The 27,010-nt window shown below is 46.2% G+C and overlaps 1 protein-coding gene across 2 annotated transcripts in view; it reads right to left on the bottom strand.

Moving 5' to 3' along the window:
• The window catches only part of ITGAV (integrin subunit alpha V), an 87,674-nt gene that overhangs the window by 46,016 nt on the left and 14,648 nt on the right, over window positions 1-27,010 (bottom strand). For both annotated transcript variants that reach the window (XM_072752126.1, XM_072752125.1), the window contains exons 3-6: window positions 10,719-10,810; window positions 9,072-9,186; window positions 3,512-3,573; window positions 1,315-1,360 (exon numbers count right to left, since the gene is read on the bottom strand). In XM_072752126.1, the coding sequence (XP_072608227.1) occupies window positions 1,315-1,360; window positions 3,512-3,573; window positions 9,072-9,186; window positions 10,719-10,810 (315 nt within the window). The remainder of the gene's footprint in view (window positions 1-1,314; window positions 1,361-3,511; window positions 3,574-9,071; window positions 9,187-10,718; window positions 10,811-27,010) is intronic.

The following is a 27,010-nucleotide window of genomic DNA, read 5'->3' as shown; positions in this document are numbered from 1 at the left end:
CTCAGCAGACATCTCCCACCCCCCCACTGAATGACATAACTAGCACCAAAGGAAAAAAATAAATAAATCCGTGTTTTCTATCTTACTAGAAAATATTAATATCTTCTATTTTAATCCTGGATGCAATTAGAAACACTATTTTTGCTTTCATTTTAAAACTGTGAAACCCAACACACTTTTCCTAGATCATTGCACTTTCCAATAGCTGTATATAATTTGTAGAAATTCAAATTCTTCTGTTTCGGTTACTGTGCTGATCCACCTTTCCCTTAGTTTTCCCTTTTCTTTACTCTCTCCTTTGTCGTCCCTTTCACGTTTCCATTTGTTCCCATTTCTCATCCCTTCTTGTTTTCTTTACTATTTTTCTTCCATAAATCTCTTTATTTAGTTTCCCTTTCTATGAAGAAAAAGCAAGCATGGGTTTTCCTACAAAAAAGCAAGTAAGGGAAAGCATAGTGTAGAATTCAGAAGTAAAATTCGGAATTAGAAAGTACTTGCACATCAACAGGGTCATAGGTTTTTCCAGCTCCTCCAGATACTGGTAATGCTTAAATATCAGAATAACAAGAAGCAAAAGTTCTGACCTTGTAAACTGCACATTTTTAGCAGGAATCTAACAGGTGAATATACCGACTAAAGAAAATGTGTCTACCAAGTGATAAATGAAGCATAGAGCAAGTAAGCACATTGATTCTCCTGTTTCCAACTGTCCACAAATAACGATGTTACGCGTTTGTACAAATGGTTATTTTGTTGGGCCTCCCAGGATGACCCAGGAACAGGTTTTATTTTTAGATTGATGCCAGTTTAACTACATTCTTCTGAATGTATCCTCTGTTTTTAAAACTCCCCAAACACAAAGAAATCATTCTTGATGGCAGTGATTAACAAGAAAATAACCATTTAGCTATTCTAATGTGTACATTTGAAAAACTTTAAAACCCCGAGCTTTCAGAATACCACAATTTGTGGTATTCCTGTCACTTCCGAATGCTTACATAAAAATAAATCGTCTTCAATCACTTTATACATTTACTTTATAATTTACTTTAAAAGCATTGTTTGTTTTTCTCCTAGGAATATATATTAGATGTATTTCAACACGCCACCTATTTTATTTTCTATACATGTTACGTATAGGAGACTACAGTCCTTTTTAAAAAAGAATACTGTGTAACAGACAGTGATTATATATCGAAATTGTATTTTTTGATGAATTTCTTTACAATAGTTTGAAAAATCTCATAGGCACAGAACCTAAGTGAGCATGAAACACAATCATTATTGAGTGATTTAAAAACTCTATTAACCTACCTTGCCAATAAAAACTACCAGGACCACCAAGAAGCACTCTGTCAGCCTAGATTAAATCAAACAAAAAGATACGTATTTAAAAACAGGTGGTTTAGACACTGAAAGCAATGCAATACACAGACAGCTAACATTCAATACACATGAAAGCTTATACACACACACACACATATATATACATCGAAGTCTTAAATCTCAAACTCTAACTTATTTTCAGTAAATTTTCATTGCATCCTTTTCTAAAAGGCAAAAAAAAAAACAAAAATTAAAAAAGACTTATAATGCATGTAATATATGAAACTACACACATTGATTCTACAGATGCGGCTGCTGCGCATGCTTGTTACGAAGCAAAACTGCGAAATATTTTTGAGGCACAATGAAGACAAAAAGTCATTGATTTTGTGTATTCCATTTGTGACTACATAGGCAACTTTCCTTTCTAATAATCATTAAAAATTATTTGGCTAATGGAAAATTATTTTTTTAGTGTCTTGCAGATCTAAACAAATGAAATTAGTGAACTAATTTCATTTAGTGGGTAAAATGAAATTTCAGGGTAAGTTAGATGCACAAATTACACTTGACTAGCACTTCTTGTATCTGTGACAAACTATCTAATTCGAGGTAACTGTATTTAGTGTTTGAGCACATTTTGGAAATTTCTTCCTGCTGGATAGAAAAAAAAAAGTTTTCCCCCCTCAAACATACAGATAGCCCTTTCCAGCTTTCAACGATGTCCTTCCCTGATCATGTAAAATACACTTCTAAGCTGTCTGCTTTAAAGGGAGACCTTTTTTTTTTTTCAGAAATGAGTTGAAGAAAGTAAACAGTTAACTTAGCAATGAGTATTCATCGTATGAGAGTATTTCTGGGGCTACAGCGCACAGGCATAGGGACAAAAAACTTATTTAACACAACACCTATTTGAAAGTATGACATGAAAGTTTAAAGCCCAATATTTATTAATAGACTTTACCAATTTTGCCTCAAGGTCTGAATTATGAGACATTATGAGTAAATTCTGAATTGTCAATTTCAAACTGAGTGATTTAAATCAATGATGTAGGAAAGAAAGTTAACGAGAACCATAGTCCTAGAAAAAGTTTTTTAGTAAAATTAAGATAAAATACAAATTTTTAAAAAGAAAAGGCTTTACTGATTTTTTGAATCACATAATTATACAGATTCTATTGTTTTAATAAATCTAAGGCATTTTCTAAGAAAATCATATTAAGCTTTCTAAGAAAGCTCCACTTCTAATCAATATATATAAGATTTCTCTAGGAGTAATTAATATTCTCAATTTGAATTCAAAATGTTCACAGATGCTATCCAAAAAAACGCATACACACACACAAAAATAATACAAAAAAAAGTACTTTAGAAAATTCTCCTTCGAGGGATCCCTGGGTGGCGCAGTGGTTTGGCGCTTGCCTTTGGCCCAGGGCGCGATCCTGGAGACCCAGGATCGAATCCCACATCAGGCTCCCGGTGCATGGAGCCTGCTTCTCCCTCTGCCTATGTCTCTGCCTCTCTCTCTCTCTCTCTGTGACTATCATAAATAAATAAAAATTAAAAAAAAAATTAAAAAAAAAAAAAAAAAGAAAATTCTCCTTCGAAAACACCGAATTGTTATTTTAGAAAAACAGATTAAAAACTATCCACTCTGGAGGGCATATTAGCTCTGTTAAAACTACACAGAGCCGTAGATATGAGGTTTTTTTTTTTTTTTTTGAGATTTTTTACAATAATTAAGTTGCTTCAGCTTTACTTGGTGCTTGTAGGCACATACAGGTGGCGACATGCATGTTTCTCAGCCTTTATGAAACTGAACTATGATTTTGTAACAAAGCTCCCATTGACAGAGTTTTGTGAAAAATCACTTTTAGTCAAAAAGAGAAAATTTTAATGCTGTATAAATCTATCTGGCTGGAAATTTTACTTAAGTCATAATGGCTATCTACATCTACTGAGGATTCTGTCCACTGTCCTCCCTTCCCATTCTGATGTCTATGTGAGAGATAAGCAACACCTGCTAGGGAGAGAATACAAGGCAAAGAATATCAAAATGCATGGGTCATTTTTATTAGCTGTTTTCCTAAAACAGGTAATAGTTACAGAGAAGCAATTAACTTTTAACAATGGTTTAGATAATGAGGTAGATCTGAATCTCATTCAGTCTTAAACGAGAACTTACTTTGGTAAAATCAATGCTGAATCCTCCTTGACAAAATCCCTGTCCATCAGCATCAATATTTTCTAAAATAAAAAGATTGGAAATATACACAAACCCAAACATAAACAAATAACATAAAACAAAACATGAGAAAAATCTGTATCACTATAATCATAAGGCAACGTACTACGAATTGGGAATGTTCATTCACTCAGGCACTTAATGAGTCATTACCATATTCTAAAAAAAATGAGTATGCATTTTTATCAGCACCATTTTCTCAGATATGGCAAGAGAGATCAAAGTTCCTGGGATGGTCACCAGGAAACAGAAACATCACCTGAAACAGTAGATTCAAAACTCATTTTTAACCAACCCACAGGCAAGATTATTATCATAACCCATACAACCCAACACATACATAGTACATGTGTGTATATCACAGATATATAAGTAAGATAAAATGTCACAAAACAGTATCACTATTACCATGTACGGTATATTCTCGTATTTTCCATTATATTTCGTTCCATTTTAAAAAAATGACTGGTTATGAGCCACTATCCTGATTTTATAAAACGAAGATGGGTTGTGATCTACAAGTCAAAAATTCCAATATCAGGGATGCCTCAGTGGCTCAGCAGTTAAGTGTCTGCCTTCGGTCCAGGATATGATCCTGGAGACCCGGGATCGAGTCCCACATCGGGCTCCCTGCACGGAGCCTGCTTCTCCCTCTGCCTGTGTCTCTGCCTCTCTCTCTCTCACGAATAAATAAACAAAATCTTAAAAAAAAAAAATTCCAATATCAAATTGCTATTATTACCGCACAGTTGCCAGCCTGCGGTCTTCACGAATTTATTACGAATACTAGTAAAGAGAAACATATATTCCTAATATGTATTTACTACACATACATTCTGTAGCCAACAACAACAAAACGTCTATTAAAAACGTACTTCAAAATCTGGGGAGAGAGCTAAAAACCCTGACTTGATGTTTAGCAAAGAGCAAAATATGAAACCATCTTCATGATATATTTAGAACCGCATGCAGTCTCATGAACACGAACATCTTCAAGCTGGACCCTTTCAATTATTTTCCAGATGATCACAGACTCAGACTCTCTTGTAGTCCCCTCTTATTTTGTAGTTCTCACAAAAGGGGACAATTTCTGGACAACTAGCCAATTAACTTAAATTAACTCTAATCATGAGTGATCCTGGACCTAGAACACAGGTTAAGGATGAACCTGAAGACTCTCCCTTGATTTATCTCCAGGGTAACAAGGAACAATGAAACGCTCCTCTTCAGTTACCAAGGAATTCTTGTAGCCAATGTTACAATATATAAATAATTATGCTGCAGTATTACTGAACCGGCCACCTACACACAGCAACCAAAAATACCTATTTTCAGTACAATTGAAAGGACAACTTCCAAAAAATTTTGTCAAATACTCCCATCAAAAATTTCGAAAAAAAAAATTTTTTTTTGAACATATTTTAAAAACCTGGGAACTGCCCCAAGATGACACACTTAATAACTAAAATTAGAATTTTAGAAAACAGCCTCAAGAGTGTATTGCTACTACCCCAATGTAAATTCTCCTTGACCAAGAGGGAATGGGAAAATGTGGGCTGGGGTTTCCAGCGCCGCGTGCATCATACTGAGCAAATCCGCTCTGACCTCAAGTCAGCTGGTTTTTTCCTGCATTCCAGCTGCATTCAGGGGAACTCTTTCAGGCTATTTATAAAGACATCCCTTTTTCGATCATCATACTCTATCTGCTTTATCAGGTTTCCCAGAATGTCCAGCCAGAAAACACGATCGTCCTGTAAAATTCTCTCAACAGGCACGTAGTAAGCCTGTTAAACTTTACATTTATGCCGACGTCAAGAATTGTACGCTAACGACAAGCTATTTTGGTGAAGGCTTTGGTTTTTATTGCTACAGATGAATACCCTTCCTGCCACTGGCCAAGCGACAGCGTCATTAGTGATGCTGCCGATTACAGCCACGAGCGAACCACCAAGCCCCCTCCTCCGTGAGCTGCGTCCTGCACGGAAACGTTGCTTATCTTTTTAAATCTTTTTTTTTTTAAGATTTTATTTATTTATTCATAGAGACAGAGAGAGGCAGAGACCCAGGCAGAGGGAGAAGCAGGCTCCCTGCAGGGAGCCCGACGTGGGACTCGATCCCGGGACCCCGGGGTCACACCCCGGGCTGCAGGAGGCGCGCCGCCGGGGCTGCTCTATCTTTTTAAATCTTAGACGCGAACCTACCAGAGACACTACTGATATTCACAATTTACAGGTAAGGAGCTAAGGCCCAGGGGGATTAAGCAACGAGCCAACCAGCTAGCGAAGAGGAGAGCGCGGACCTGAGCCGCGTGTCCACACCGTCGCGCCGCGCGGGCACACGGCCGCCGCACCTTAGCGTCTGAGCGCCGGTCAAGGGGAAGGGAAGGCAACAGCTTGCACAACTGACAAGGGTCTCAGCGCGAACAAGGCCAGTCAGGAGGTGGGTGGAGCAAAGGACGCGGCCTGAGCACGGACCCGGGAGTGTGTGAGCTCTAGGATGTGCGGCTCCGGCACCTTTAGAACAGGAAGCCCGGGGGTCCCTGGAGGCCCAGCGGTTAGCGTCCGCCTTTGGCCCAGGGCATGACCCCGGGGTCCTGGGAGCAAGTCCCGCATCGGGCTCCCCGCCGGGAGCCTGCTTCTCCCCCTGCCCGTGTCTCATGAATAAATGAAATCTTGAAAAAAAAATAACAGGACACCTGCCCCTGTGGAAAGCCATCAGGTGGCAGAGGGTTATGAAAACGCCAAAAGCAAACGTAACCGATGGCGAGGGTTCAGGCCCAGGGTGGCCCCACGGGTCACGCCGAGAGCAAAAGCAACTAAGCAATGGATCCCCACGAACCGCCATGAGCCCACGAGCCAAGGGGAGCCGAGGGACCGAGTGAGCGGCGCTTCGGAGCCCGCACCCCGTGCAGATGCGTCGCTGGCGGCCGGGGACACAGAGCACGCCCCCCGGGCCTCGGCTGCTTTCATGCAAGTCAGCGCGTCACCAACAGCGGAGCAGAGCCCGGGCGGGCAACACGGGGCCCACGCCAGCTGGCACATCCTGCCCCGCGCACACGCTCCCCGGCCACGCCGCCCTGGCCTCTGGGCAAAGGCCGAGCCGAGGAGCCCGTCCCTCGATCAAGGGCCGTGACGCCAGGGAGAAGGGCGTCGGCGTCGGTTCCTGCTGCCAAGTCCTCGGCTTCTTCTGAGGCTTGAGGGTCTGGACCTGATCAGGGATCCGCGCACGGTTTCCGTCAAGGACCACACGGTCAGTACTTAGGCCTCGGGGCCGTGGTCCTGGGGGCGACCACTCGGCCTCCCGGAGGAAGCAACGTGTCGACACACGGGGGGGCGGGGGGGCTGCGTCCTACTGAGACCTCAGTTACAAGAAGCGGCGCCAGCGGCATGGGCACCTGATCGGAGGCCACGTACCCCAGAAGACCAGGTCTGAAGGGACCGCAGGGCTTCTGTGCCTAAGCAAGCACGCGAGCAGCACGCGAGCAGCACGCGACAGGTGGGCCAGCCCAGACGCAGCAAACCGGACACGGTGCCCCGCGGCCTGCCGGAGGGTGCCCGGTGGTGGCCCGCGTGCTGCGCGAGGTCCCCAAGGGCCCCTACGCCTCCGGGCCCGCCCAGACTCGGATTTGCAAGGGACAATGTGTGGCTGACGGAGAAGCCGTGGGGAACACCGAGGCGACCGAGGCGCAAGGCCCTGCGAGGAGGGAGGCCTGGGTTCAAGTCCTCCTTGGACGCTCACTGCTCTGAGAGGGAAGAAACCCCTCGGGCTCTGCTGTCCGTCCCGCAGGCGTCGGTGGCAGCGGCCCCGGGGAGCCAGCTCCCGCGTCCACCCTCCCGCATGCACCCCCGGCCACCCGGGGCAGCGCCCGGTGGCCTGACCCACCCGTGGACACCGCCCCTCCCGCGCACGGCGCCAAGCTGGCGGCTTCAGAAGTAAGGGTCGGGGAAACCATCTGGGATTTCTTGGGGGCTCGACCGTTGAGAGTCTGGAAGACCCAACACTTCCCCCCCCTGGTGTCCCGAGTCGCCCGGCGAGAGGAGACCCCAGCGGCAAAGGTCCCCCGCGCTCCACTTCTGCTACTAGGTCCCTCCCCAAGCTGACCGGCGAGCAAAGGAAGATGAAAAGCAACCGCCGAGGGGCGCTGGGGGCTCAGGGGGGAGCACCTGCCTTCAGCTCAGGCCGAGATCTCAGGGTCCCGCGGTCGAGCCCCGTGTCAGCAGGGCGTCTGCTTCTCCCTCTGCGCCCCCCCTCGCTCTCAAATAAATAAAATCTTAAAAAAAAAAGTAATAGTCTGAAAAATGCTTTATTCTTTTATTTTTATAATTGTATTTTTTTATTCATGAGAGACGCAGAGAAGCAGAGGGAGAAGCAGGCTCCCTGCAGGGACCCGATGTGGGACTCAATCCCAGGACCCCAGGGTCACGCCCTGGGCCGAAGGCAGATGCTCAACCTCTGAGCCACCCGGGCTGCCCCTGAGAGGTGCTTTAGATATAAATACCACAACACGTTTCAGTAAGCGAGGTTTCTTGTATAAAGAGAATCTCGAGTGGTGGCCATTTAACCACAAAGGAGGGCAAAAGCACTGGTGTCTCCCGGGGCACCCGGGTGGCTCTGTCGGCTACGAGTCTGCTTTAGGCTCCGGGATCTCAGGGTCCTGGGATCGAGCCCCGCATCCGACTCCCTGTCGATTCCCCTGCCGCTCCCGCTCTCTCTGTCCCTCTCTGTCTCTCAAATAAATAAAATCTTCAAAACACAAAGCAAAACAGAACTGGAATCGCCTTTGGAAAAGCATCATCCAAACTGTAAGGGCTGAAAATCACCTTTGGCCACAATATGAATTTCATCTGAAATTTCAGATAATATGAAGTCAACCGAGTGAGAGCCTCTGGACCATCAGAAGAGGGGTGAGCTTGGTAACAGACTCACAGGGAAACTCTGATCTAAAAGAAGGAAAATTCAGCCCAAGAAGCTGGCTGGCTCGGTCGGTGGAGCGTGCGACTCCTGATCTTGGGGTTATGAGTTCAAGCCTCAGGCTGGGTATAGATGTTACTTAAGAGTATCTTTAAAATTTTAAAAAAAAAAAAGTTTTTTTTTTTTAATTTTAAAAAAATTAAAGGAGGAACATTCTGACCCAGAGTCCTGAGCTCAATGTTTCACCTTCTTAGGTAAACTCTGGCTCTTTAAGACACATTTTTTTTTTCTCCTTTTACATTTAGCACCAATATTAATACAAAGCTCTGGTTCTTCCGCTCTGGTATCCGTTAAATCGCCTTGTAGTTTCCTAAAAATGCAGGTACCCAGGCCTGATACGGACCTACTGCATCAGAAGCTTCTGTTTTAGGAAGTTCCCACATTTATGTGACAGATGCTCCCGTGAGCATCTTTTGACTGACACACAGTCGTGCCTACGCACACACACACACACACACACACACATAATTCTGAACAAACCAGGCTCCCCAACCGTCTTTCAAAAGCTGGCACAACTCCCTGCACGTACTTGATCTGCACGGAGCGTACTCCACAGTCTTCGCTCCGTCCTGAAGAAAGCAGGTTCCCACGGGCTCTCTCTCCTGTTTCATTTCAGTCCTCCAGTGGTACAGCGGGGCGCAGGCCTGCAACCAGAGGGGGCGGCCACAGCGTGAAAATCCCCGCGAAACGCAGCGCTTCGGACCATCTATACGACTCCACAATCCAAAAACACGTTGTGAGCATGAATAAACACTAAACCGATCTTACACCAAGAACTCCCCATCACGACAGTGGATACAGATAAAGAGTACTTTTCTCACATCCTTTTTTCCCCCAAAAAATAGCAAAATTATTTCACACGGCAAAGGTCTCACACGTTCCACTAATTCTGAAAATTATTGCGAAGATTATTTTCACTCTTCTTGATGTTGCGACCGTCAGAGACGGAATCGGCCTTTTAACAAAGTAACATTCTCCTGCGTATAGGATACAGGCTACTATGATCCATCATTTATTATTAAGCGTATCATAAATGTGCATTTAAATATAAACAGATTCATATTTACTATTAAGCATATAATTTACTACTAAAAGACTTGGCAGGGCTTGTTTTTATCTACTTTCCAGGTAAGTTGATGACCTTTTTGTTTTCAGAGTTCTAGATTTCAACACCAGGTATAAGCAGCAGAGGGAGGCATATTTTAGTGACACAGTAATTTAGCAAAATGTGACAATTTAATTTGCTGCAAAACAGTTCAGTGCATTTTCTGTCAGGCTTTTTTTGAAGCAAAACACATGGACACAAACCCCGCAGACATCAACGGGAGGTTATTTTACATTTTCCCTGAAAAAAGTGGAAGGAGAGGATGATGGCCACTTGTCTGCAGCTGCTGGGTGCTCCAGGCACGAGGGTCCCTGGCTCTTCCGCGGGTTCGTGGCCCCGCCTCCCGCCTCCCGTGCCCCCCACTCTCAACCTCATCCGCCACTTCCAGTCGGAGTGGAAGCTCCTCTGAAATTCCAGCTCCCTCACAGATTCTTCCCGGACGGCCCCGTCGGATCATCAGAGGACAGCAGCGGACAGGGAAGGGCCCCCGAGGACATGAAATCAGAGCCACAGTCAGGGTGACAAGGAGCTGACCAAGTGACCCCGAGCATGGCGGGACACAGAGGTGCCGACCACGGTGGCCGGTCACAGGGGGAGGAAGGACCTGACGCTAGAGCGCGTGGGGCGGGGTGACAGGGGGCCAAGGGGACCAGGCCAGCAGCCCGCTTGCCGTGATGCCGAGGAGCCAGCGGCAGCAGGGCTGTCCCCAAGGCAGAGGGACACACCAGGGAACAGGACGCTCGCTTCAGGCCGGCCCCCCATGGACACGGGTTGACGTCGGGGCAGGAGCGGGGGACGGGGAGGCCACTGCGGTCGCCCGGCTGGCAGCCCCCCTACATGGGCTCCCAGGCGGGCTTGCGGGGGACAGGACGGGCCAGACCAGAGGGCCAGATCCCCGCAGCAACCACGGTCCCTGGGCCCAGATTCCCTGCCCGACGGGGGGCACCGCGGGCCCAGGCCCACCCACGGGGTACGGGAGGTGCCTCGCGGCCGGCTCTCCAACACAGCATCCCCCGGTGCCACATAAAGCGCCTCAACTCACCTACGAGAGGAAATATCCAGAAGACTTACCAAGATCTTATCCTGTTTTGATCTCACAGATGCTCCAAACCACTGGTGAGACTTGAACTCCAATGGATCATCCTTGGCATAATCTCTATTGCCTAAGAAAAATATTGTGAGGGGTGAGAAACAAAATATAGATTCTTCATATAACAGAGTTTATTACAATCCAGCCAAGGTCTAAAAACAGCGTGTTGTTAATTAATCAAATACCACATTAGCCGTTTACCTCGTGTACTTTATAAATGTCAGGAACTTTCAACCAACAAAAACAAACAAACAAAAAACCCACACAGGATGACGAGAAGTGTCTCAGGGTTGTTGTGAAGTCCTGTTAACTATAATAATGCAGATGTGAAAAAGTACTAAGTTTCCCAACTGCTAAACTGTAAAGATCGATAACTATCAAACAAATACTTATAATTACCTACTGGACTCCCAGAAGTTCCAGGATATAAAGATATTTATGAAAACAAAAGGCCACTGCCCTCATAAAACACCAGTAGTAAGAGACCGCAGTAAAACACACCAGCACAGGGTGAACGACATAAAACAGGAGTTGGAATCTAGCCGGAGGGAGAAAGAATCAGATTTAGCACACTACATGCAAATACTTGTTTTCAGTTTACATCATTAAGAAAATCATTCCCAATATGCCAGCCACTCAGGTAAAGTACTGGAAAGGAAGGAAGGAAGGAAGGAAGGAAGGAAGGAAGGAAGGAAGGAAGGAAGGAAGGAAGAAAGAAAGAAAAAAAAGAAAAGAAAAAAGAAAAGAAAAGAAAAGAAAAGAAAAAGAAAAGAAAAGAAAAGAAAAGAAAAGAAAAGAAAAGAAAAGAAAAGAAAAGAAGAGAAAAGAAAAGAGAAAAGAAACGGAAAGGAAAGAGAATAGAAAAGAAAATAGAACAGCAAAGAAAAAAGAAAAGAAAAGAGGAAGGAAGAAAGAAAGAAGAGAGAAAAGGAAAGGAAGAAAAGGAAGGAAGGAAGGGAGGAAGGGAAAGAAAAAGAAAGAAGAAAAAGAAAAAATAAAGAAAAAAGGGAAGAGAAGAGAACAAAAAGAAGGAAGGAGGAAGGAGGGCAGGAAGCAAGGAATCCTTTCCATTGAAAGCTGTTAAATTGGTCAAGGAAAAAATTATGGAAACATAACCATAAAGCATTTGGGAAAAGAGAGACTATTTTTTGAGAAAAATAGACTATTTTTAAAGTCTAGTCTGTTCCTCTCAACCTGTTTATAATGATCATCCCCTATAAACCTACATTCCGAGGGGAAGGAAGTCACTATCCTCCGAGGGGCGTCTCTATTCCCGTCTCCCTGCAGCGCTCCTCACAACGGCCAAGAGAGCAACCGAAATATCTGCTGACAGGTGAACAGGAAATGCGGTTATACATCCAACAGAAGAGTATTTAGCCCCGAAAAGAAGAAAATCCTGCCAGCGGAGAGGACACTGATGGATCTAGAGAAAGAAGTCAGACACAAATACTTCATTCTACCCCTCATATATGGACTCTAAAATAACCTACTCGTTAAAAAATAAAACAAAACAAAAAAAAAGGTAGACGTGAACCCTCCGTGTGATTATTTCCCCCCATCCGTGAGGCCAGAACAGATGGGGAATCGCATGAATCAAGCAGCTGAGCCCAAGCTTTGAGTCTACAGAAACAGCAGAACGACCCACATTCAACGACAATGAGCCAGAAATGGCCTTTTTCTTTTTTCTCTAAGTGAGATTTGGGGTTTTGTTTGTAAATGGAGCATTACCCACTACGGCCTCGCACAGCCTAACACACTCTGCTTCTTCCAGAGGGGCCCGACCAGCAAAGCGGCGCAGCTTCTGGGCCGACTGGGTTCAAACGACAACTCTTCAATGATCTAAACCAGAAAACTTCATGGTTACAAGGGACTGAATAGGATCTTTGTATTTCACTGCAAGCGAACTGGGCTCCCACTGTGCGCCAGGGGTTCCAACCTACTCCTTCCTACAGCAGGACCGTGAAGCAGCTGGTGCCCCGGGTCCCCGACACCCACAGATGAACCCAGGTGACCTCAGCCCCCGGGACTAATAATGCACGTGATCCAAAACTGCCACACTCGAACCCCTGCTTCCTGCTTCTGCTTTCATTTAAAAAGAAGCCTTTTCAGCAACTCTGAAGATGTCCGAGCAGAACCGAAGCTCTTCTCTATTAGGGGAAATATTTGGCTGTTCCGCATCACAAAGGTTCAAATTAAGCCTCCATATATTTCCTCCTAAGCTCTAAAACTGACCATGTGGCCAACAAAATGGCGCAGAATCAAAAAATCACTATATTCTTGCCAATTATTCCTGCCCTACAAGACCTGATACACATTCTGCAAGAATGGCAACGTCGAGAAAGACAACACAGTAGGGAAGACTCAAGGTTAAAAGAGAAGGAGACACAGGAACCCGATGCAAGATACGATCTTTGAATCTTGTGGCTAAAATTCTTCCAAAAGTCATAAAGGACTTTGTTAGGATAATTGTGGACATTTAAATCTAGACCCTATGGTCACCAATAGTGTTGTCATAATGACATGCTTCTCGACCGTGATAATAGTGTCGTGGTGATGTAAGGGAAGAGCCTGGTTCTTGGGAGGTACGTGCTCTGGTACTTGGGGTAACGGGGTACCACACCTGCAACACTGGCTGAATCTAAGTAAAGGGTATAACGGTCATCGTATTACAGTTCCAAATTTTCTGTAAGTTTACAAATGTCTAAAAAAAAAAAAAATGTATAGCGATCGACAAGTTACACACTCTATGTGGCACAAGGCCCCCACAGGGTATCTTCTATTTCTCGTTATTTGAACTCTTTATGGTATTTACTTTGATGATAAAACATCACAAAACAAATTAAGACATAAAACATATAATAAAGCCGCACGTGAAGATGAATCTAAATTCTACAATCCCCCACAAAGAAATGATGTCTGCTAACATTTTGGAGCTGATCCTAAAGACTTGTCTCGTGAATACGTGCGTATCCTTTTATTTGTAGAATAGATATATTCTACATAGGTATATATTTTATAAATATTTATAAAACATTAAAATTGTGACTATACATGAACGTACAAACCATTTCCCCCTTAACAATACCTCAAATAAAGTTTGACCTACAGCATCATAGCCATTGTGTAGAACATCACAATGTAGCCATACGGCGGCTTATTTAACCGATTTTATCTCCCTCAGGTTCAGATTTAGGAATATTTCTATTTTGGGCAGCCCCGATGGCTCAGCGGTTTGGCGCCACCTTCAGCCCAGGGCGTGATCCTGAAGTCCCAGGATCTAGTCCCACATCGGGCTCCCTGCGTGGAGCCTGCTTCTCCCCCTGCCTGTGTCTCTGCCTCTCTCTGTGTGTCTCTAATGAATAAACAAATCTTAAAAAAAAAAAAAAGGAATATTTCTATTTTGATTTAAGAGACCTACACATTCCCTCCAAGTCTTCTCTCCTCTCTCTTCCAATATACATAAGCAGCACAGCATGGCGCTATTGTTGGGGTCAGAGACATGGACTAACCGCTAGATTAACCCGATAAACCCTCCAGAAAATGGTATGTAACGTGTAATATCATCCTAATGGATGAAATTTTTTTTCAAGGTCCCAAGATATACTTACTTTTATTTTTTATTTTTTTATACTTAACTTTTATACGTAAGACTTTCCTGACCCTCAACCACCAGTTCCTGAGACAAGTTCCTGAAACCCACTCCCACCTGCAGCCCTTTGTAACCACGTCCTTCTGGCCCGGGAAACCTCATTCCTTCCATTCTTGATTCAAACCCGTAAGTCGCAGTTGTCCATTCACGACCCCAACGCAGGACGAAACCGGAGTTTGACCCTGAAGGAAATACCCAACAAGGAACCATGGTGGACCCATGGCAGAGGAATGTGTGAAATGGTCTGGGAAGCGGGGAGCAGAGGACAAGGGAAGCTTTCTAGGCCAAGGGGAACATCCTGAGGCAAGAAATGCAAGAGCAGATATGCTTGAATTTTTTTAGAAGCCTGAGTTTTTGGCCATGACTAGAGAGAAGGGTCACGAGGAGCGTGGAGAGCTAATAATGCATCATTATTAGCTGCTTTGCTGCTAAACTTCGCCAAAACAGCGTTTTGTGGAGTCTTTGAATTGCTCTCTATGCAAAGCAATTTTTCTTTAATTCTATTCCTGGAAGGTGGAAGACGGGGTTTCCTCTTTTCTGTAGTATTATCCAGGTCTCCACTGAAAAACTATCTCCATGACCTTTTTTTTTTTTTTTTTTCTCTGAAGAAATAGACTTTTCTCTAAATCCACATGTGTTGGCAACAGGACACTGCTCTGCACTGTCGGGTGGCATCTGCGTCTCCGTCACTACCACGTTCTAGCTCCTGCTTTCAGCAGGCATCAAGGGCATTCGCTGCCACGGTGACTATGACGCCTGCCTTTGCGGGTAACAGGCTCAGCCTAAGCTAGAAAATGTCATGGAAACGAATTACAAATTTCACAATTTTTTTTATTTTATTTTCACCGTCAAGTATCGTGGAGTGCAAAAATCCACAGTCGCTTCCACGTGGCAAGCGACTTCCGATAGTCGATAATAAGAAGGAAGGACGACCAGTCAAATATGAAAAAAACATCAGGCTGTGTGGTTCTTCTGGATTAAAGCAAGTACATTTGAAAAACCTGGAGCTTTACAAAAACTATGACATGCCCCCCCAAAACACAGTCATGTCTTAAGTAGCACGTGATTAAGTGTGTTTTCAAGTATGTCGCCAAACAAAAAAGTAAACTCTACTGGGCCTACAAGGCCTTGCCACACGCCGGCATCCACAACGGAGGCAAGAGTCTTCAAGGAAACACCTACTGCCCGTTGCTTTGAACGCCTTCAGCTTCCACAAGGTCACAGCCTCAGATTACCGAATTTTCAAGAAGTTTCCTCAACAGGAAGTTTTCCTTTACCAACCAGAACTTTTTTCCCAGAGACTAAGCCTTAGAAAAGTACTTGATTCACGCAGAAGTTTCACTCAGAGGAAGGGCGAGCAGCGGGGTGGATGGGGACAAAGAAGGAAGGCGGGTTCTCGGAGCAAAATGAGAAGATGCTCATTCGTGCCCTGGCTCTGGGAGCAACATCAGAAGATGCTCATTCGTGCCCGGGCTCTCGGAGCAACATGAGAAGACGCTCATTCATGCCCTGGCTCTCGGAGCAAAATGAGAAGATGCTCATTCGTGCCCTGGCTCTCGGAGCAACATGAGAAGATGCTCATTCGTGCCCTGGCTCTCGGAGCAACATCAGAAGATGCTCATTCGTGCCCGGGCTCTCGGAGCAACATGAGAAGACGCTCATTCATGCCCTGGCTGCCCCTGGCCGCCACGCTGGGGCCTGCGTGCCGTGAGTATGTGGGGTCATGGCCCCGCAGTCGCCGTCTCAAGCGATGCGGGAACCCACGGGCTGCCCACGCCGTGCCCCCAACCTTGAGAATTAGACCCAGGCAACGGCAGGAATTGTAGCCCAGAGAAAGGCCTCCTCGGGCAACAGTCAAGAAGGAGCAACAATTTCATTTTCTTTTCTTTTTTCTTTTTTTTTTAAAGATTTGTTTATTTTAAAGGCTGCAGAGGGGCAGAGGGAAGAAGAGTCCTGAAGCCGAGTCCCGGCTGCGCATGGAGCCTGACACAGGGCTTGATCCCAGGGCCCCGACGTCATGACCTGAGCCGGAACCAAGAGCCAGATGCCTAACCCACGGAGCCACCCAGGCGCCCCAACAACAAAGACTTCTTTTCCTTTTTAATTTAAGTTCAATTCGTCTACATGTAGCTTAACACCCCGTGCTCATCACATCACAAAGGTTTCTACCCATCGTTCCGTAAAACACTCTGGAAGACTCGCTCTCATCTTCCACGTGAATCAAAGGGTCTCACAATCGTAAAAAAAACAAGAAGAAACTGCCCCGCGTCCCATAAAGGAACCTAAAACTCTGTACTGTCACTTTGACAAATTCCTAGAGGAAAATGTTGCTAGAGAAAGTTGATGTTGGTTAGCAAGTAAGTCACTGGAGGGTCGAAAATTTAATGCCATTTTTTTTTTTTTTTGCCTTTGTTTTTAATTTGTAAGCTGCCAGTGACATGTGATCACCCTCCCACGACTGGAGACTTCAGGCCCGAAGCCTACGGAATGGAGCAAAGTGTCACAGCTTTAGGCTCTGCCCCCGACGAACAGCCACTCTTCTCATTTCTTCTCATTTCCTTGGAGCATTTCCAAAGACACCGTCAAATATTCAACTTGCTCTACGGGAGATTTTTTTTTTTTTTTTTAAAGACAAGTTACCTTATTACCCTAAAGCTAATATTTTTGTTTCTTCTTTTCATAGCCTTTGGAGCAGTAAGGCTATGTTACCTGCTTTGGAAACGCCAAAGTCATGAAGAATGCCGAAGCACGAGAAAACCAAGGCAGGAAACCTCTATTTGGAGGATACCTGTGTTTTTACTCACTTGGTTCCTATTCATGATTATATGATGCTGTGGATAAAGACGTGAGGTCCGCAGAGCGCTTACCCCTCGTTCAAGTAAGTGACGACTTAAACGGTGTGGCCTACGGCATCGGGGTGGCTACAGTTCATGATACTGGACTGTGTATATTCAAGCTGCTAAGACGGTGGCTCTTCAAAGTTCTCATAACAAGAAAAAAAAGTTCTGGAACCACGTATAGTGACAGACGCCAACTAATCCTGTTGTGATCATTGCGCGACATAGACAAATACCAAATCGTTACGTTGTGCATCTGAGGCAAACGTCGTATGTCAACTGTACCTCGATAAAAACAAAACAAAACAGGGCAGCCCGGGTGGCTCAAGCGGTTTAGCTCCTGCCTTCGGCCCAGGACCTGATCCTGGAGACCCGGGATCGAGTCCCATGTCAGGCTCCTTGCATGGCGCCTGCTTCTCCCTCCGCCTGTGTCTCTGCTTCTCTCTCTCTTCTCTGTGTATTCTCAGAAATAAATAAATAAAATATTTAAAAGAAAAAAATTAAAACAAAACAAAACCAACTCCAGGGTCATCCTTTAATAAAGCAGACCGTTCACGAGCGTCTGTAAGCAGCTTTTTACGTGAACCATAACTTTTGCTCAGTCACACTTCATACAACGAATTTGCCTCAAAGAAAAATCTCCCAATAGCGCTTATTTATTTACGTGAAAACTAACAGTCCAGAGGAAGAGATTTCTTCGATCATTCAGTTGGGTACCTCCCATGTCTAAGTGCAGGGAGCATATTGCAGTAAATGAGGCAGATAAGGTCCTGGCTTTGAAGAGAGAGAAATAATAAGCAAATAATTATAGAAGATATTTTCAGAGAGTCACGAATGCTATAAAATGCTACACTTGAGCGAAAACAATGAAGATGCGGTCAAAGTGCTGGTATTTGTAACCTAATGCTATTGTGAAATGATGCATTTCGCTGGTTCGGAGCTGCAAGTATTAGGATGCTGTTAACATCTTTGAAATCTGAGTATTACAGTCAATGGTTACTTAAAATCAGCATGTTTCAGTAATACATAGAGTACATTTCAACATCAATGGCACAATTACGTTCACAGCCAATTGAGTTTTGGAAAAGGTGCCAAGAAAATCCAACGGGAAAGAAACAGTGTTTTCAACAAATGGTGCTGGGACAATTGGATATCGTTACACGGGCAAAAAGACCAATGAGGAGCCCTATCTCAAACCATACAAAATAAAAAAGATCACAGACTTAAATGTAAGAACTACAAAACTACAAAAATGCTTGTAAGAAAATAGCAGTAAACCTTCAACTCTAGATTAGACAAGATTCACGAAACCAAAGCCCAAGATAAAAGATTGATAAACTGGACTTAATCAAAATTTAAAACTTTTGAGCTTCAAAAAGCATCATAAAGAAAAGTGAAGGGATCCCTGGGTGGCTCAGCGGTTTGGCGCCTGCCTTTGGCCCAGGGCGCGATCCTGGAGACCCAGGATCGAATCCCACGTCAGGCTCCCGGTGCATGGAGCCTGCTTCTCTCCCTCTGCCTATGTCTCTGCCTCTCTCTCTCTCTGTGACTATAATAAATAAATAAAAATTAAAAAAAAAAAAGAAAAGTGAAAAGAAAACCCACAGAATGGGAGAAAATATTTGCAAAGCTCATATTCAGTAAGAGACCTGTATCCACAATGAACACACACACACACACACACACACACACACACACACACCCCTCCCTCCTTGCAACTCAAGAATGAAGACACCCAATAAACACCAGGCAGAGAATTTGAATAGATCCCATTCTGGGGATGCACAGCTGGCCAGTAAGTACATGCAAAGATGCTCAACATCACGGGCCACGACGTCTACACAAATCGAAACCACAATGAAGAATCACGCACTGGGATAAAAGAAGATAAAATAACGCATGTCCGCTAGGGTGTGAAGAACTGGAATCCTCACGTCACGTGCTGGTAGGAATGTAAATGGTGCGGCCAGGTTTTAAGACGGTCTTGCAGCTCCTTAAGAAGCTAAACACAGAGCGACTCCCCTCCTAGGTATCCCTCCAAGAGACACGAGAACATACATCTAGACAAAGACATGCCCATGAATGCTCACAGCAACGTTATTTACAATGACCCAAAACTAGAAACCAGCCGAAAGCACGTGTACCGGCGAAGGAATAAACAAGGGCGCAAGGGATGCTGCTGGACGACGGGAACGGAGCACAGGCACACGTACAGCACGGCCAACTGCCAGAGCAGAGGGCGACACGGTGTGCAGTTCTATTTCTGCGCGATATCCAGAGAAGGGGAGGGCAGAGACGCGGAGAGCGGATCTGTGGTCGCTGAGGGTTAGGCAGACAAATGGGAGAGTGACCATGAACAATAGGGTTTTCTTTTTAAAGTGAGGGAAATGCTCTGGAACTACATTATAATAGTATCTGTAAAACCATACTCATTATGGTAAAATTCACTGAATTGCACACTTAAAAGGTGCACACAGGTGAATTTCATGGCAAATTATGTCTCAAGAAAGCTGTTTTAAAAAACAAATGACGGGACGCCTGGGTGGCTCAGCGGTTGAGAGTCTGCCTTCAACTCAGGGCGTGATCCTGAGGTCCCTGGATCGAGTCCCACATCGGGCTCTCAGCATGGGGTCTGCTTCTCCCTCTGCCTGTGTCTCTGCCTCTCTCTGTGTCTCTCATGAATAAATAAAATATTTTAAAAAATAAATAAAAACTTAAAAAAATAAAAAAAAATGACAAACCTGTCAAGTGCAAAAGTAACTGCAATACTAAGACTGTATGTAGATAGTAAAGACTGCTTTTCAAAATGAATAGGAAAAAAAAAACAGGGGAGCCCGGGTGGCTCAGTGGTTTAAGATCACCTTCAGCCCAGGGTGTGACCCCGGGATCCCAGGATCGAGTCCCAGCCAGGCTCCCTGCTTGGAGCCTGCTTCTCCCTCTGCCTGTGTCTCTGCCTCTCTCTGTATCTCTCATGGATAAATAAATAAAATCTTTAAAAAACAAAAACACAAAAAACCAGATTCATTAATAGGGTAACAGATCAAGTATAAGAACAAATAATACCAAAAGAGCAGAGTAAACATATGAGAAAATCAGAAGTACAAATTAAAACAAGATAAATATTTCACCCACGGGACGAAGCAAGACTTAGGTGAGTTTGGTTCAGGGACAGGTTATATCATTTTTTTTCCTAGTTAGCAAATGTATATTAGAAGTATGTCAAAAAACACATCTTGTTGGCTTCTAAATTGCATTTTTAGGAATCCTAAATAAATAAAAATATGAACAATGACTGAATAAGCATGCTCCAACCTTTGTTACAATAGCTTTAAAAAAAAAAAAAAAAAGCAAAATACCCAACAGAATAGGAGATGGACTGAGTGAATCATGATTCTCCACACACACACACACACACACACACACACACACACACACACACACAGAAGTATATACACCAGGTACATACGAAAACATACTATATCCATGCATACAAATATATCCTACGGCCACTAGCTTTCCCAGTGGTTGGGATTCAGATTTCTTTCTTTCTTTTTTTTTTTTTTTTTGCTTCTTGATGTTTTCTCATTTGTTCAATCAATGAATATTTGTGTATTTTAAAAGATGAGGAAAAAAACTAGTGTGGGTATGTTATCAGCCTTTACATATAAAGGCTTTGGTTAGAAGCTTCTGTATCTCCTCCTCCTTTTTTTTAGAGAGAGAGAACCCAGGCTGGGCAGGGGCAGAGGGAGAGGAAGCGAGAGGCTCCAGGCTGCTAATTCAAGAAACTGATAGATAATATGGAGCAGTTAGGTATCCATATTAAAGGGTGATTTGCTCTGTAAACCTCAAAATGCCTTTAAAAGTCTCTAGAAGCATGAGGTGCATAGACTTGAAATGACACAAGATAAAAATCCCTAAGCTCAGAGCGTCTGGAGTTGCGGAGACACGAAAAACTAATTATTTGTGACTGTAAAAGTGAGTTCTGAAGTCACAATCTATGAACATGAGAAAGTGTCACCAAACCACACGGGGTGTTGAGAACCATCTCTCATGTGAAATTAGATTGTTTTCCAGAAGTAAACAAGGGTCCAAAGCAGAGCCAGAAGGAAATACGATGAAGCTTGTTCCACTGTGATTTTTTAAATTTATTTACTGAGTTCCGACTGCCACAGGGAACAGAGAATGGAAACCTCCTCCTTCCTCCCTGAGCAAGTCTGGTGGTTCTGCGGGAGCCGCACAGAGAACACAGGCCCAGTGAAAACATCCACCGCTTTATCAACGCTGGTTTGTTTCCTCCTAGCAATGAGAAGGAAATGACCCTGAACGCATCTCACAGTTTCAGACAAGAACTCTTTACTGAAGATTCAAAGAGGGGTGGAAAAAAAAAAAAGAAAAAAAGCCGAGTCAAAGTTAAGCCTTAAAATACTGGGTATGAATCAGGTCAAAACGGGCCAGGAAAAAGATGGGTTTTAAAGGAACATATACATGCAGCTCTGATGAAACATTTGAAGTGTTAAGATAACAACTACCTGCATGTGGATTAACTGGCTAGTCATAGAGAAACTGGATTAATTGGATTTACTAATTTCTAGGTTGCCTCCTAGCTCTCCAGCTATAGAAAGCAATGAACCAAAAAAATTTTTTTTTAAATAATAAATAAATAAATAAATAAATAAATAAATAAATAAATAAAAGAAAGCAATGCACCAAGGAATGATGGGTTATAGCAAAACAAACAATTTCATTTAAAAAACAAAAATTCCTGGGGCACCTGGGTAGCTTAGATGGTTAAAAGCATCCAACAACCAACTTGATTTCAGCTCAGGTCACGATCAGGGTCGTGAGATCAAGCCCCATTTGGGGCACTGTGCCAGGCGTGGAGCCTCCTTAGGATTCTCTCTCTCCCTCTGCCTCTGCCCCTCTACCCTCACCCCCCCCTTGCACCCACACATGTGTGATTTCTCTCTCAAAATAAAAAAATAAACGTCAAAAATAAAAAAATTCCTGGGGGGGGGGGAGAGGGAGGGCATCAGGCTGGCTCAGTAGTCAGAGCACGCAACTCAAGGTATCAGCTTAAACCCCACGTTAAGCCTAGAGATACTTAAAAAAAAAAAAAAACCTTAAAATACGTTTATTTTGTATTAACTGGGGAAGAGACACTGTTTTTGTCATTTTCACTTCCCGATCCGCAGTCGTGTCAGAGCGGTAGACACACCCGGGCGCAACTCTGGAAGAGCCGCGGGAGGGCCAGGTCGGACACGGGCTTCGGGGCGGCCGGGCCAGTGCCGTAAGCGCAGTGAGGTAGGCGCTGGGCAGCAGCACGGAGGCAGAGCGGCCAGGAGTCTTCCACATCTATGAATACAAGATGCGGAGCATCGGGCAAACACCCTGCGGTGCCTCCGGGGCCCAGAGGGCGGCCCCCAGCCCCAGCCAAGCCCATGGGGGGGGGGGCACTTCTCTGGCCGCGGCCTCAGTCACAGACCGACCAGCTGTCCCACAGACCTGAAAATCACACCAGAAAGCCCGTGTTGCCCCACAAGCTTCAGGCAGGTGCTCCGAGTTCCCCGCCCTCGGGGCAGGTCCCCAGTCGGATCTTTTTGGGAAAGACTCATCCCTGAGAAGAGTGGGCAGCCGTCAGGGTGTCGCCACACCTGCTCTACGGGCCGCGAGACCACACTGCAAGGACAGAATGCTCCCGAAGGTCACCACCGGTCACCGCCAGGGTTACAGCACGAACGCAGATGTGAGCCACTTGACAACGTGTACAATCAGCTCCGTTGCTTTCGCTCCGGAGCCACTCGCCACGCTGCAGCTGTGCCCTGGCCTCCAGCGCCGCGGCCTCCTACACGACATACCTCAGGGCGTCATCCCGTGTGAGCCCCACAGAAAGTCTGCCTCAGGGGAATGGGCCCTGTTGATCTAACAAATGGGAAAATCGGACGCTGGCAAACCAGCCCCTGGCCAGGGTCCTAGGCAGCCCGGTGAGCCATGTCATCTCCGTAGCTCCGCACCCCTCACGCTCACAGGACCAACACGAGAGCGGGGGAGGGAACAGCTCGCCATCGCCGTAGAGTCGCTCGCAGTGTCACCCCCACCCGACAACAGACACAGAGAAGGGTAATGGAGAAGCATCCCTGTGCGCAGAGCGCCATGGCCTCACCCCCAGAACCTGTGACCAGGCCCCTCCACGGCAGAAGGAAGCTTCCAGCTGTGACCAGATGAAGGGTCTTGAGGTGGAAGGTTACTCTGGGTTACCTGAGCAGTAGTCACAGGAGGGAGCAGAAGACTTAGCGTCGGATGATGCAGGGTGACAAAAACCAGCAAACCCACCACCGGCTTCTAGGATGGAAGGAGGAGCTGCAAGCCCAGGAAGCGGGTGGCCCCCAGCAGCTGGAAAAGGGCTGAAAACAGGTTCTTCTGTGGAGCCTCCAGAAGGAAGGCAGCACTGCCAAAACCCTGATTCGAGCCCAAATCACATTCTGGACATCTGCCCTCCAAACTGAAGATAATCAATCTGTGCCACTTCTAAGCCACCAAGTTCAAAGTAACTTGTTACAACAAGAAGAAACTAATCCGGGAATGGAGACAAAACCAAGCAACATACGACATGCATTGGGCTACACGAATATTCTCGATACTGTTTTCCATCGCAATACATTTTAGAATATTTTTACTTCCTAAAATACGCGCGTCTTCAGTTAAAGCACCTGTTAATCTTAAGTCCTACTTTCCCACCTCTGCATCCAGATAGGTTAACTATGCTTTTTTCATACCAATCATCGTCACGTCTGGCAAACAAATCACATGCCAAGATAATGTTTTCATTCTCACTGAGTCCATAGTTGCTTAAGTTCCTATTATTCTGTCAATTGACGGAAAAATCCATTTCAGCCATTATGTGGGCCTTGGTTACAACCTACCAATGCCATGCGGTCATTAGATCAAGGGGTTTTAAAATCCAAGAGGACAGCTACGATTTCAAAGCAAGTTGACCTATTAGAGTCATTTTCCAAATATGTAAACTGAGCCACTAGGTTTTCCCTTTGACATCCCAGCTCTGGCTCTGCTTACATCTAACATCACGGAAATCTGCAGGGAAAGGAAGAATGGAGAAGTCGCACAAAGGGACACAAGTAGAAATGCAATAAAGGTCGTGTTTAGTAGTAATGACAAAAAAAAAAAAAAAGAGGGAAAACAGGAGTCAGTCGCCTGAAAGAAAAATAACACATGCTTGAGAGCTGAGTTTCACGACTGCAGAAGAAATTTTATTTTATTTTATTTTTTTAATTTTTATTTATTTATGATAGTCACAGAGAGAGAGAGAGGGGGGCAGAGACACAGGCAGAGGGAGAAGCAGGCTCCATGCACCGGGAGCCGGACGTGGGATTCAATCCCGGGTCTCCAGGATCGCGCCCTGGGCCAAAGGCAGGCGCTAAACCGCTGAGCCACCCAGGGATCCCAGAAGACAAGAAATTTTAGACTGAGGTCTCCTGCTCCTGCAGGCTTAGCGGGAAACACCCTTCAGAAATCACAGCAATTAAGCTTCCATCTCACACCGAACTTCCTACCCCATTAAACTTTTAATCACAGAACCCTCTATTTTCCCTTATCGTACAGTATTTTGAAGCTGAATCCGTGATGATCTCCAGTATTTCATCGCGTGTACACGCTTCCGCTCAAAGTAACGACCAGTAAAATTAATTAATTCGGAGCTGAAAGCGTCATTTTCTCTGTGACGTTCATGTCGAATCTACGTGGTACGGAAAGGACCGAGGTGCATCCACGGAGCCCTAGACTCGTTTATCTCAACGCAGTGCTCCCTGGGGGTTGGGGTCAGTGACCCCGGGTCTGGGTAGGCTGCTAGCGTACGGTACCTTTCTCAAATCCACTTAGACGTTTCTTCTGCTTCTTTCCAGCTTCGTTTCTTTCTTTCTTTAAAGATGCTATTTATTCACGAGAGACACAGAGAGAGGCAGAGCCACAGGCCGAGGGAGACGCGGGCTGCCCGTGGGGAGCTGGATGCGGGACTCGCTCCCGGGCCCGGCTCTCGGCCTGGCCCCCAGGCGCCCCACCACATCACGCCAGGCCCGCGGTGCCCTCCTTGCTCACAGTGTGCAGACGCGTGGTGCTCACACAGTCGACGCCTGCGGGCCACACGGAGTGACCTGTCACTGGCCGACCTGGGCGCGCGCTGTGTGTCCACCTGGGCCCCCTCCGCGCGGCCTTCCGGGGGCTCGGGCAGCTGCCACCTGCCTGCACAGCCTTCCCCACGGGCATCGCCTGACTCCCGAAGCCGCGCGTTCAGCCTTCTGGGGGCCACACCGCGCATCTGTGTCCCCTACGTGGAGGTACAGTGACGCAGACACAGGCGTTTCCCAGACATTCTCGAAATCTTCCCTCCTCCCCCAGGACCCCAAGTCGTGCCTCGGGGAGGAAGAGCAGTGCGAAGCATGCTCGGCTTCCTCAAGAGCTTCCTTAGCTTCTTAAACTCCACGTCAGGCCGCCCTGAAGTCAGCGCCGACTTCCTTGCTTAGCTACTGGCAGCGTCCACGCCCGGAGCCAGCGCCGGGAACTCGTCCTCCAGGGTCTACACAGCCTGACGCCGGCCGTCACTGGCCAACACTGGTGGCACAATCAGCCCCGATCACGTACGGATCAGTAATGGGCGCACTGCGTACCTATAGACTGCTTTCTCCCTGTTACCTCATTTTCTGGCCCAAAAAGAGAAAGATGCAGCCTCTTGCTCCCCTACGTTTCCTTCTTCTGAAGGGCACTCCCAAGTTTTACTTCCGTGTGCAAGCTGGCCATCTCTCGTTCCTCCGTGGGGTGACGTAAGCTGGGCTTCTCCCAACGGGCATGGGGACAGGCTCGACACTCAGACTCAGCCCATCGGAAACCGCCACACAGCCCGGATCCCTGCGGGGGACGCCGAGGCCAGCAGCACGGAATCCTGCGCCCGGTGCCCCGCGGATGGTCGGCAACGCCAGCAGCGGTGGGACACGGGCCCGGGTTCCTCTGCGGCCTTCTCTGGCCCAGTTCTCAGAACACCAGGGAGTCGCCGATACCCTCCTAGTAAATTCCTGTTCAGCTAAAGTTAGCCAAAGTCCGTTTTTACCGCTTTTCACAAAGAACCCAACACCTACATGGAAAATACACGCCTATGGTGGGTGCCTGTCCACGCACTAGCAGGCAACGGGAAGCAGGAACACATTCAGCCCCGGCTTGGAGAGCTGGGTTAGCCGGGAAAAGGGAAAACAAGCCTAATATGACGTAACCAGAAGGGAGGGAGGGAGGGAGGAGGGAGGGCGGAGGGATGGAGGGAGGGATGGAAGGAGGAGGGAGGATGGAAGGAGGGAGGGAGGGAGGGAGGGAGGGATGGAAGGAGGGAGGGAGGAAGGGAGGGAGGGATGGAGGAGGGAGGGAGGGAGGAGGGATGGAACAAACGTCCTAAATGGATTCCTCAGGACGAACCAAGAGCTGGTCTGTCCGTCGCCCGCAGGTCAGCGTCCACGCTCTGTCCTCGCTCGGGGGCCCGGGCTCATGGAGGCCGTCACCTGGCGCGTGGCCCCCGGTACGGGGCGGGCGGTGCCACCCACCCCAGCCCCCGAGCCTTCCTCGCGCGTGTTACCGGCACAGCAGGCACAGGAGCGGACCTACCTTTGAAGGTTTCCCAGTTCTAGAAACGGGACAGTGAAGCACGTAATGTCTACAGCCTCGTATGAACCGGCGCTGAGTCAAATAAAATGACTTCAGGGATGACGTTATTAAAAGCACAAGGCGAGAGCCC

Source organism: Vulpes vulpes, chromosome 3 (assembly GCF_048418805.1).
Source record: "Vulpes vulpes isolate BD-2025 chromosome 3, VulVul3, whole genome shotgun sequence".
In the NCBI taxonomy this organism is placed as follows: domain Eukaryota; kingdom Metazoa; phylum Chordata; class Mammalia; order Carnivora; family Canidae; genus Vulpes; species Vulpes vulpes.
Note: the sequence above shows the minus strand (reverse complement) of the source record. Positions and strands in the feature narration are given on the sequence as shown.